Consider the following 12,682-nt stretch of genomic DNA (forward strand, 5'->3'; position numbering starts at 1 on the left):
ACTATATTGTGTGATCATGCTATTGTCACATAAAACCTGAGTCATTCTACCACTATATTGTGTGATCATGCTACTGTCACATAAAACCTGAGACATTCTACCACTATATTGTCTGATCATGCTACTATCACATAAAACCTGAGACATTCTACCACTATATTGTCTGATCATGCTGCTGTCACATAAAACCTGAGACATTCTGCCACTATATTGTCTGATCATGCTACTGTCACTTAAGAACCCAAGTCAATTTGCCACAATATTGACTACTCATGCTGCGATCACGTCTGGTGCTGTCATGTCTACTCATGCTGCAGACCCATTAGACCATTGCTGTTAACTCATCCCAACGAAAAGCCAACATGAAAATTTAGAGTCACCTGTTCTAAACAAGGGAAGAAAATAAATAAAAAGGAGACCACACGTTTTTTTTTTTTTTTTTTTATGATTAACTTTTAAAGAAAAAGAAGAAATAAATATAACAACCAAAAAAAAAAAACTATGTTAACTTATTAATCAACTCCTCCAATCCCGTTATTTTCCGCGCCATCCTCATCATGTCCTTTCTCATTTTTTCATGGTCTTTTTTTATTTTTTTTATTTCCTTTTTTAATTGTTGCGCAACTGATAAAAAAAAAAGCATAGAATTAATTGTAATGAAGAGTAACATGTATGTTTGTATAGCATATGTAAAAGCACTTACAATACATAGCATAACAATATATTAAACAAATTTATAACTTTGTTATCAAGTATAAATGCTTTAGAAATAACATTAACAAGTTATTTGTTTTTTAAATACATGAACAAATATATTTGTCCTAATAACTTTTTTATTTTAATTTACAAATAATATCTTATCACCAGTGAATAAATTCCATACCATTATGTAAGAAAAATAAAACTATAATCATAAACCTTCAGGACCTCACCATAGATACCGATGCATGACTGAGGTATTATAACAAAAATATAAAACACACACACACACACATATATATATATATATATATATATATATATATATATATATAAAAAGCAAAATCATCGGTAGTTGCAGTATCTTGTAATACCTTTTTTATTGGACTAACAAGATTTTGTAGAGACAAGCTTTCGGGATTCCTCCCTTTATCAAGTCATAAGCATTTCTGAGCTCACAAGGAGAAAACACAGGTTCTATCTCACAAAATATGCAGGGGTTAAAACAACATTAGTGGAGAATGGACATTAAGTTGGGCCATAAATTGTATATTAATAGGACGATAGATACAGATAAGGATGAGGAGGGGGGGGGGAGAGCAGAGGTGAGAATAATGGTTACGCTGGACAGACAATTTTACTATAGAGCCATAGACTGAAGATAAGACTAGACAGGGGAGGGGGAGCAGGGGTGGGGGATGGTGTTAGAGCAGGGAGAGGGTAGAGAGTTTAGCAAAGGTTATAGGAAATTTTGATAATGGGATTCAATCCTTCCCAAAGGACTCACAAAAAGGATTAGAGACACTCATACCCACCGATCCCAAAACAGGGACATTCTACATGCTCCCAAAAATCCACAAATCTGGAAACCCTGGCAGACCAATAATAACAGGTATGGACACACTAACTGGACAGATATCTGGTTTGGTAGAAAACACACTAAAACCCTTTGTTACACGCACCAGCAGCTTCATACAGGACACCACTGACTTTCTTAACAAACTGAGTCAGATTACGAACTTGCCTGCCAACTCCATATTGGTAACATTGGACGTAGAATCTCTGTATAGTAACATCCCACACAGAGATGGAATTGAGGCCTGCTCACTTTTCCTCTCCTCCCAGACCCACAACCAGAAATACAGCCCTCAGATCATCACCAAACTTATAGAATTCATTCTCACACACAACTACTTCAGCTTCAACAATGAAATATACCTACAGACGATGGGAACTGCTATGGGGACCAAGATGGCACCACAATATGCCAATCTGTTCATGGCTGACCTTGAAGAGCGATTCCTGAATACCCAAATTCCCAAACCCTACAGATACTACAGATACATTGATGATATTTTCATTGTTTGGACTGAAGGAGAGGATAAACTCAAACAATTTCATGATGCCTTCAACACATTTAATCCATCCATCAAACTCAAAATGGACTTCTCTACAGAAAGTGTAAACTTTCTGGACACCACTGTAACTATAAACAAGGACACAATACAGACATCTGTATACAGAAAGCCCACAGACCGATCCAGCTATCTACACAATTCAAGTTCCCATCCGTCCCACACCAAGAAAGGCATAATATACAGCCAAGCCATCAGGTACCACCGCATCTGCTCCAACCCTGATGACAGAGACACACATCTACAAACGCTAGCTGAGAAATTTAAACAAAAAGGTTACAAACCAAGGACCATCCATAAGAAAATCCACTCTGCTCTTCAAACACCACGTGAACACCTGCTGCAATACAGAGAGAAACAAACCTCATCACGCATACCACTGGTAACCACATACAATCCCACCCTTGAGGAAATACGCAAAATCATCAAGGACCTGCAGCCAATACTAGCAGAAGATGAGGTGTTAAAGCAAATCTTCCCTGAACCACCCATCTTGGCCTTCAGACAACCACCCAACTTAAAACAAAAGCTGGTCAATAGGAAACTACCCACAGACACATCAGATACAGACAATGGGACCAAACCCTGCGGCAAACCGCGCTGTAAACTCTGTCAACACATCTGCACAAATTCTGAGGCCTCCCACAACAACAAGACATACAACATCAAGGGACAATACTCCTGCACCACAGAGAATGTAGTCTACATGATACAATGCACCAAGTGTCCCCTGGGATGTTACATTGGTGAGACCAGTCAGCCACTCAACAAAAGGATGAACCTCCACAGATCATCCATCAAACAACCATAGAGAAAAGGACTATTGCACCCCAGTTGGACACCACTTCACCCAAACAGGTCCCTCCCTACAGGACCTCAAAATCAAGATCCTGAAAGGAAACTTCAAGAACACCCAGGAAAGAAAGACATTTGAAGCCAAAATGATAGATTTTTATGACTCCAAGAACAGAGGACTTAATGTGGATTTAAGCTTCTTATCCCATTATCAAAATTTCCTATAATCTTTGCTAAACTCTCTACCCTCTCCCTGCTCTAACACCACCCCCCCCCCCTGCTCCCCCTCCCCTGTCTAGTCTTATCTTCAGTCTATGGCTCTATAGTAAAATTGTCTGTCCAGCGTAACCATTATTCTCACCTCTGCTCTCCAGCCCCCCCCCCCCCTCCTCATCCTTATCTGTATCTATCGTCCTATAGCTATACAATTTATGGCCCAACTTAATGTCCATTCTCCACTAATGTTGTTTTAACCCCTGCATATTTTGTGAGATAGAACCTGTGTTTTCTCCTTGTGAGCTCAGAAATGCTTATGACTTGATAAAGGGAGGAATCCCGAAAGCTTGTCTCTACAAAATCTTGTTAGTCCAATAAAAAAGGTTATTACAAGATACTGCAACTACCGATAATTTTGCTTTTTGCATCACTGGACTAATACGGCTACTCCTAACTAATCTATATATATATATATATATATATATATATATATATATATATATTTATCTACATGAATTTATTTATATTTATTTACATGAATTACTGGCTAATGTTACTTTATAAAATTACTGTATTGTTTTGTTTCACATTGAATGTTGCCCTCTTTATTCTGTACATCTTATGCATACAAAATTCTAAGGATGTTTGCATATACTTACTCTCCTGATTTGGAGTGTAGGCCACATCTTGACTGGAGAGTGGGGAGGAATTCCCCTCCTCTCCCTCCTGTGGTGCTGCTGGTGGTGGTGGTATGGCTTGGGCCATGTGGGAGGGCCCTGGCTGTTCCTCCTCCTGCTCCTGTGTCTCCTCCTCCTCCTCCAGGATGATCCCCTCCTCTTCCTCCTCCAGGATGATCCCCTCCTCTTCCTCCTCCAGGATGATCCCCTCCTCCTCCTCCTCCTCCTCCTCCTCCTCTGCCTCGGCCTGTCGCCTGGTCCGCTTTGGACGGACCGTGGCTAGAGTAGCTCCTATAATAACACAATGTTTATGAAGTTAAAAATCAGTTATTATAACCTATGCAGTTATAAAATACCAACCCTTCCCCTTTAACCCACCACACCACTTCACTTTAATTCTATGGTTTAACTTGATGGACGTATGTCTTTTTTCAGCCATACGATGAATACCTTGACTGGTGATATATGTGTAATGTCCCCGAACAGTGTCTGCAATACTGTCCTGCTGATGAGCCTTTGACCTTCGGCTGAACATGTGCCTTTGGGGTCCTAAGTTAATGTCTTTTATGCACTATCCTTGTATTGTATAGATAACATGTGGTTTAGAATATATTTTGTTATCATAGCACTTATATTGATTCCAGTATTAATCCTGTTTTTGCATAATACTCTGTTTAATATGCATATTCATATGTTTTGCACTTAAGGAGTTAATGCATGTGCGGTGTCCCACTACCGCATTCTATACGGTACCTATTTATTCATGGGTCCCCATAGCCAGAGTCCCTAGGACTTAGGGATCGCTGTTAGCCAGTCTACCCCTAGTCGCCTCTATTATAGTGTATAAATCTCTAATTTATGCATAGGTTAATGTAAATAGAATAACATGTGTAAATAAATGGTTAATTACTTGTTTACATTAGCGTTGCAGGACCTGCGGGTCATGTGACGAGGTGAACTCTATGGTATTTAGCTTAAGGACCTTTGGAGGCCCTTTGACGTAAGCAATCCCATCACACCATGTAATGGTGAATGGCAGACGTTTGGACCAATCAGATTCGCCCCGCCCCCTGCCCATATAAGGGAGCGGCGGACATCTTCTCTCTCTCTTGTTCCTGGTCAAGCAGGCAAGCAAGACCTGTACAGCAGTAATTGCAGTGAGTTTGGCCCGAGCCTTGCGGCAACGGCTGAACAATTATAATTATAGAGTATATCACCACCCAAACACTCTGCAGCTTCAAGGACCTAATAACTCCCCTAAATCCGGACAGATCCGCAAATCTCTTCCAAATTAATAGACTTTATGTCTACCTCAAGGTCCGCAACTTATGCCAGTCACTAAGCAACCTAAGGACTGTTTGTATGAGACTGTGACTGTGCCGTGGATATTGCAAGCACTTCAGTAAAAGTTATTCAAGTTCAAGTTCTAATCAAGTTCAAATCTCCTTGTGGACCTTCAGTTATTCTATGCACTTATCATTACTGGGAAGGGCGGCAATAGGCCGGAACACTGATTCAGCATACCAACCCTCAGCCTGGCGTCACGAACTATCGGGTTAACATTAACCCTTCACATACCGATACCATACCACCACTATCATACACCCCCCCAAGGGCTACCACACATGCATAAAGCATGAAACTTCTCTTGTTACCATGGGTTACTGGTAGGATCATGTGACATGTGGTGAGCCTATCAGGATTGCTGAGCATTAAGACAACCCCCTACACTGTATATTCTAGTTTAATCTAGGTCTACCCTTTGCCAAGGCAAGATCTAGTGTGGCTGCTGTGCAAGTCTCTAGTGGCTAGTGTGGAGAAAGTGGCCCGAATACTGCACCTGTGCAGAGGCCTATGCTATCGAACTCTTCTATACAGAATGAATCTCTAATCTCCCAAATCGCAGAACTTGGTCACCACATATGTTACCACAATCTGGAGTCAGACTCACAAACAAATAGGGTTAACAACATCTGCCCTAAGATTAATTACTGTATTTATCGGGGTATACCACGCACCGGCCTATAACACGCACCCTCATTTTACCAAGGATATTTGGGTAAAAAAAGTTTTTTACACAAATATCCATGGTAAAATGAGGGTGTGTGTGTGCGCGTGTATACCCCGATATACCCCCAGGAAAAGCAGGGGGAGAGAGGCCGTCGCTGCCAGCTTCTCTCTCCCTGCCTTTCCTGGGGTCTAGAGCCCTGCTGCCGGCCCTTCCCTCCCCCGGGCTATCGCCGCCGGCAATGGGGCGCCGTCACCGATAGTCAGGGGGACAGAACAGGCAGTGGCGCCGATAGCCAGGGGGAGAGAAGGGCTGGCAGCAGGGCTCTACACCCCAGGAAAGGCAGGGGGAGAGAAGCGGGCAGCGACGGCCTCTCTCCCCCTGCCTTTCCTGGGGGTGTATCGGCGTATAACACGCACATCGACTTTAGGCTAAAAAATTTTGCCTAAAAAGTGCGTGTTATACGCCGATAAATACAGTACATCTGCCCTTACATAACTGTCACCAATACCTTACCTGGGTGATACTGGTCCCGTATTTGTCGGACCCGATCCATGTGTCGCCTCTTTAGGTCCGACCATTTTTTTAAGACCGCCATGCGGTCATGTCTGCCGCCGTGTTTTCTCCTCAGCTCCCGCATTAGGGAGCGGACAATGTCCTTCTTCACGATCTGGGAGCGGGTCTGATCATACCCCTTTTCAAGGAAACGCTGCAACATGAAGAAACAAGTAAATTCTCACACTTTTGTTTAACCCCTTATGGACATATGACGTAAATGTCAGGCAGTGATTAACACGGCGATAACACAGTGATAACTCTCTGAGTAAAGTTTATGTAGTAAATGTGACTTGCAGTCCTATGTAACACCACAGATAACAGTGATAACTCTCTGAGTACAGATAATGTATAGATGTGACCTGCAGTCCTATGTAACACCACAGATAACAGTGATATCTCTCTGAGTACAGATAATGTATAGATGTGACCTGCAGTCCTATGTAACACCACATATAACACAGTGATAACTCTCTGAGTACAGATAATGTATAGATGTGACCTGCAGTCCTATGTAACACCACAGATAACAGTGATATCTCTCTGAGTACAGATAATGTATAGATGTGACCTGCAGTCCTATGTAACACCACCAATAACACAGTGATAACTCTCTGAGTACAGATAATGTATAGATGTGACCTGCAGTCCTATGTAACACCACAGATAACACTGATAACTCTCTGAGTACAGATAATGTATAGATGTGACCTGCAGTCCTATGTAACACCACCAATAACACAGTGATAACTCTCTGAGTACAGATAATGTATAGATGTGACCTGCAGTCCTATGTAACACCACAGATAACACAGTGATAACTCTCTGAGTACATATAATGTATAGATGTGACCTGCAGTCCTATGTAACACCACAGATAACAGTGATAACTCTCTGAGTACAGATAATGTATAGATGTGACCTGCAGTCCTATGTAACACCACAGATAACAGTGATAACTCTCTGAGTACAGATAATGTATAGATGTGACCTGCAGTCCTATGTAACACCACAGATAACAGTGATATCTCTCTGAGTACAGATAATGTATAGATGTGACCTGCAGTCCTATGTAACACCACATATAACACAGTGATATCTCTCTGAGTACAGATAATGTATAGATGTGACCTGCAGTCCTATGTAACACCACATATAACACAGTGATAACTCTCTGAGTACAGATAATGTATAGATGTGACCTGCAGTCCTATGTAACACCACAGATAATACAGTGATAACTCTCTGAGTACAGATAATGTATAGATGTGACCTGCAGTCCTATGTAACACCACCAATAACACAGCGATAACTCTCTGAGTACAGATAATGTATAGATGTGACCTGCAGTCCTATGTAACACCACCAATAACACAGCGATAACTCTCTGAGTACAGATGATGTAGTTTGTGTGACCTGCAGTCCTATGTAACACCACATATAACACAGTGATAACTCTCTGAGTACAGATAATGTATAGATGTGACCTGCAGTCCTATGTAACACCACAGATAATACAGTGATAACTCTCTGAGTACAGATAATGTATAGATGTGACCTGCAGTCCTATGTAACACCACCAATAACACAGCGATAACTCTCTGAGTACAGATAATGTATAGATGTGACCTGCAGTCCTATGTAACACCACCAATAACACAGCGATAACTCTCTGAGTACAGATGATGTAGTTTGTGTGACCTGCAGTCCTATGTAACACCACAGATAACAGTGATAACTCTCTGAGTAAAGTTTATGTAGTAAATGTGACTTGCAGTCCTATGTAACACCACAGATAACAGTGATAACTCTCTGAGTACAGATAATGTATAGATGTGACCTGCAGTCCTATGTAACACCACAGATAACAGTGATATCTCTCTGAGTACAGATAATGTATAGATGTGACCTGCAGTCCTATGTAACACCACATATAACACAGTGATAACTCTCTGAGTACAGATAATGTATAGATGTGACCTGCAGTCCTATGTAACACCACAGATAACAGTGATATCTCTCTGAGTACAGATAATGTATAGATGTGACCTGCAGTCCTATGTAACACCACCAATAACACAGTGATAACTCTCTGAGTACAGATAATGTATAGATGTGACCTGCAGTCCTATGTAACACCACAGATAACACTGATAACTCTCTGAGTACAGATAATGTATAGATGTGACCTGCAGTCCTATGTAACACCACCAATAACACAGTGATAACTCTCTGAGTACAGATAATGTATAGATGTGACCTGCAGTCCTATGTAACACCACAGATAACACAGTGATAACTCTCTGAGTACATATAATGTATAGATGTGACCTGCAGTCCTATGTAACACCACAGATAACAGTGATAACTCTCTGAGTACAGATAATGTATAGATGTGACCTGCAGTCCTATGTAACACCACAGATAACAGTGATAACTCTCTGAGTACAGATAATGTATAGATGTGACCTGCAGTCCTATGTAACACCACAGATAACAGTGATATCTCTCTGAGTACAGATAATGTATAGATGTGACCTGCAGTCCTATGTAACACCACATATAACACAGTGATATCTCTCTGAGTACAGATAATGTATAGATGTGACCTGCAGTCCTATGTAACACCACATATAACACAGTGATAACTCTCTGAGTACAGATAATGTATAGATGTGACCTGCAGTCCTATGTAACACCACAGATAACAGTGATATCTCTCTGAGTACAGATAATGTATAGATGTGACCTGCAGTCCTATGTAACACCACATATAACACAGTGATATCTCTCTGAGTACAGATAATGTATAGATGTGACCTGCAGTCCTATGTAACACCACATATAACACAGTGATAACTCTCTGAGTACAGATAATGTATAGATGTGACCTGCAGTCCTATGTAACACCACAGATAATACAGTGATAACTCTCTGAGTACAGATAATGTATAGATGTGACCTGCAGTCCTATGTAACACCACCAATAACACAGCGATAACTCTCTGAGTACAGATAATGTATAGATGTGACCTGCAGTCCTATGTAACACCACCAATAACACAGCGATAACTCTCTGAGTACAGATGATGTAGTTTGTGTGACCTGCAGTCCTATGTAACACCACATATAACACAGTGATAACTCTCTGAGTACAGATAATGTATAGATGTGACCTGCAGTCCTATGTAACACCACAGATAATACAGTGATAACTCTCTGAGTACAGATAATGTATAGATGTGACCTGCAGTCCTATGTAACACCACCAATAACACAGCGATAACTCTCTGAGTACAGATAATGTATAGATGTGACCTGCAGTCCTATGTAACACCACCAATAACACAGCGATAACTCTCTGAGTACAGATGATGTAGTTTGTGTGACCTGCAGTTCTATCTAACACCACAGATAACAGTGCTTTGGAGAGAAATTTTTTTGCTTGGGGGGGCCTTTTCGCATTTTGGAAGCCCTTATGGTGCCAGGAACGCAAAAAATAAAGCCCACATGGCATACCATTTTGGAATCTAGACCCCTTGAGAAACGTTACAAGGGGTACAGTGAGCCTTAATACCCCACAGGGGTCTGACAGATCTTTGGAACAGTGGGCTGTGCAAATAAAAAAATTAAATTTTTCATTTTCACAGATCACTTTTACCTGTCAGACACCAGTGGGGTGTAAATTCTCACTGCACCCCTCATTACATTCCATGAGGGGTGTAGTCTCCAAAATGGGGTCACATGTGTGCTTTTTTTTTTTTTTGCTTTTGTCTGAACCGTTGTAACAATCAGCCACCCCTGTGCAAATCACCTCAAATGTACATGGTGCACTCTCCCTTCTGGGCCTTGTTGTGCGCCCGCAGAGCACTTTGCGTCCACATATGGGGTATCTCCGTACTCAGGATTGTGTTACAATTTTTTGGGGGGCATTTTTCCCTTTTACCTCTTGTGAAAATGAAATGTAGAGGACAACACCAGCAAGTTAGTGTAAAATTTTGAATTTTTTACACTAACATGCTGGTGTACATCCCAACTTGACCTTTTCATAAGGGTTTAAAGAAGAAAAAGCCCCCCAATATTTTTTAGGCAAATTCTCCCGAGTACGGCGATACCCCATATGTGGCCCTAAACTTTTGCCTTGAAATACGACAGGGCTCCAAAGTGAGAGCGCCATGCGCATTTGAGGCCTAAATAAGGGACTTGCATAGGGGTGGACATAGGGGTATTCTACGCCAGTGATTCCCAAACAGGGTGCCTCCAGCTGTTGCAAAACTCCCAGCATGCCTGGACAGTCAGTGGCTGTCTGGTAATACTGGGAGTTGTTGTTTTGCAACAGCTGGAGGCTCCGTTTAGGAAACAGTGGCGTACCAAACGTTTTTCATTTTTATTGGGGAGGGGGGCTGTGTAGGGGTATGTGTATATGTAGTGTTTTTTTACTTTTTATTTTATGTTAGTGTAGTGTTGTGTTTTTAGGGTAAAGTCACACGGGCGAGGGATCAAATTAGTTTACCGCTGAGAGTTTGAGCTGCGGCAGAAAATTTGCGGCATATCAAACTTGCAGCTAGAAACACACTCTAAGCCCCCACCCATGTGAGTGTACCCTGTACATTCACATTGGGGGAGAGGGGGGGGGATGCAGGGAGTTGTATGCTGGGAGTTGTAGTTTTGCAACAGCTGGAGGCACACTGGTTGCAAAACACTGAGAGTTTGTTACCTAACTAAGTGTTTCACAACCAATGTGCCTCCAGCTGTTGCAAAACTACAACTCCCAGCATGTATGGTCTGTTAGTGCATGCTGGGAGTTATAGTTTTGCCACAGCTGGAGGCACATGGGTTGGGAAACACTGAGTTAGGAAACAGACAATGTTTCCTAACCAGTGTGCCTCCAGATGCTGCAAAACTACAACTGTCCAGGCAGATGCTGTCCAGGCATGATGAGAGTTGTATTTCGGCAACAACTGAAGTGCCAGTTGTTACCGAACTACAATGCCCAGCATTCCTAGACAGTGAGCAGGCTGAGAATTGTAGTTTTGCAGCATCTGGAGGGCCGCAGTTTAGAGACCCCTGTATAGTGGTCTGAAAACTGTGGCCCTGCAGATGTTGCAAAACTACAACTCCCAGCATGGCCAGACTGTCCAGGCAACAGACGTGTTTCCCAACCAGTGTGCCTCCAGCTGTACAGGCATGCTGGGAGTTGTAGTTTTGCAACAGCTGGAGACACACTGTTTGGGAAACACAGCTATATGATCTTATATCATGATTCATGACTAGATTAAAAGTTATGATTCATAACTTTTAATCTAGTCTAAAATGCATTTAAATATAATTAACTAACAGTGGTGAAAATACTTACACAAATCAGAACTCTCTCCTCACTTTCGCTGAAATTACTGCCCACCATCTTCGCATGGGTTATTCGCGATCGCGATCCCACTGGCAAGCATCCAGGAAACGATCTCTGTTATCGCGTGATGTAATAGCGCGCATGCGCGCGCGCGAAAATATTTTCGCAATCAGTTATTTTCGCAATTATTTTCGCAATTGCCGAAAATTCGCAATATTTAAAAATCAACTCGGATATAACGAATATTCGTAATTCACGAATATATGACGAATATTCGTCAATATATTCGCGAAATATCGCGAATTCGAATATGGCATATGCCGCTCATCACTAATTAGCTACAGTGCCATGGGTTGCAAACTTCTTGATAATGTTGCGCAGTGTGGACAAAGGCAAATCTAGATCTCTGAAGATGGACATGTAACCTTGAGATTGTTGATATTTTTCCCCAAATTTGGTTCTCAAGTGCTCAGACAGTTCTCTCTCCTCTTTCTGTTGTCCATGCTTAGTGTGGCACACAGACACACAATGTAAAGACTAAGTGAACTTCTCTCCTTCTTATCTGCTTTCAGGTGTGATTTTTATATTGCCCTCGCCTGTTACTTTCCTCAGGTGAGTTTAAAGGAGCATCACATGCTTGAAACAATCTTATTTTTTCACAATTTTGAAAGAGTGCCAATAATTTTGTCCAGCCCATTTTTGGAGTTTGGTGTGACATTATGTCCAATTAGCTTTTTTTACTCCCTTTTTTATTTAGTTCCAATACACACAAAGGGAATAAACATGTGTAGAACAAAACATGTGTTACTGCAATCCTTTTCTGTGAGAAATACTTAATTTTCTTGAAAAATTTCAGGGGTGCCAACATTTATGGACATTTACCTAAAAAGTTTCATTGAATGTTCCAGCAGCATGAAGAGACCACATTGTGGCACAATGACACAGTCTGGAGGTGGCAGCAGCATGAGAA

At 41.5% G+C, this 12,682-nt stretch overlaps 1 protein-coding gene across 1 annotated transcript; it reads right to left on the reverse strand.

Annotated features, from left to right (window-relative positions):
* Positions 1–261: 261 nt before the first annotated feature.
* On the reverse strand, positions 262–11,986 carry LOC130368974 (histone H3.v1-like). The gene is made up of 4 exons (XM_056573521.1): positions 11,722–11,986; positions 6,327–6,519; positions 3,785–4,093; positions 262–624 (listed from the first exon to the last, which is right to left on the reverse strand). The coding sequence occupies exons 1-4, from the start codon at positions 11,767–11,769 to the stop codon at positions 500–502; spliced, it is 675 nt and encodes a 224-aa protein (XP_056429496.1). The 5' UTR covers positions 11,770–11,986; the 3' UTR covers positions 262–499.
* Positions 11,987–12,682: the final 696 nt, after the last annotated feature.

Source organism: Hyla sarda, chromosome 4, assembly GCF_029499605.1.
Source record: "Hyla sarda isolate aHylSar1 chromosome 4, aHylSar1.hap1, whole genome shotgun sequence".
Classification (NCBI taxonomy): domain Eukaryota; kingdom Metazoa; phylum Chordata; class Amphibia; order Anura; family Hylidae; genus Hyla; species Hyla sarda.

What these genes read in the sequence shown, in the direction of transcription:
- LOC130368974 (XM_056573521.1), bottom strand. Translation starts at nt 11,769, where the DNA reads ATGGTGGGCAGTAATTTCAGCGAAAGTGAGGAGAGAGTTCTGATTTGT. An exon ending in ACGGGACCAGTATCACCCAG is followed by an intron (nt 4,094 to 6,326) that starts GTAAGGTATTGG and finishes GTGTTATTATAG; the next exon opens with GAGCTACTCTAGCCACGGTC. An exon ending in CTACACTCCAAATCAGGAGA is followed by an intron (nt 625 to 3,784) that starts GTAAGTATATGC and finishes TTTTTTTATCAG; the next exon opens with TTGCGCAACAATTAAAAAAG.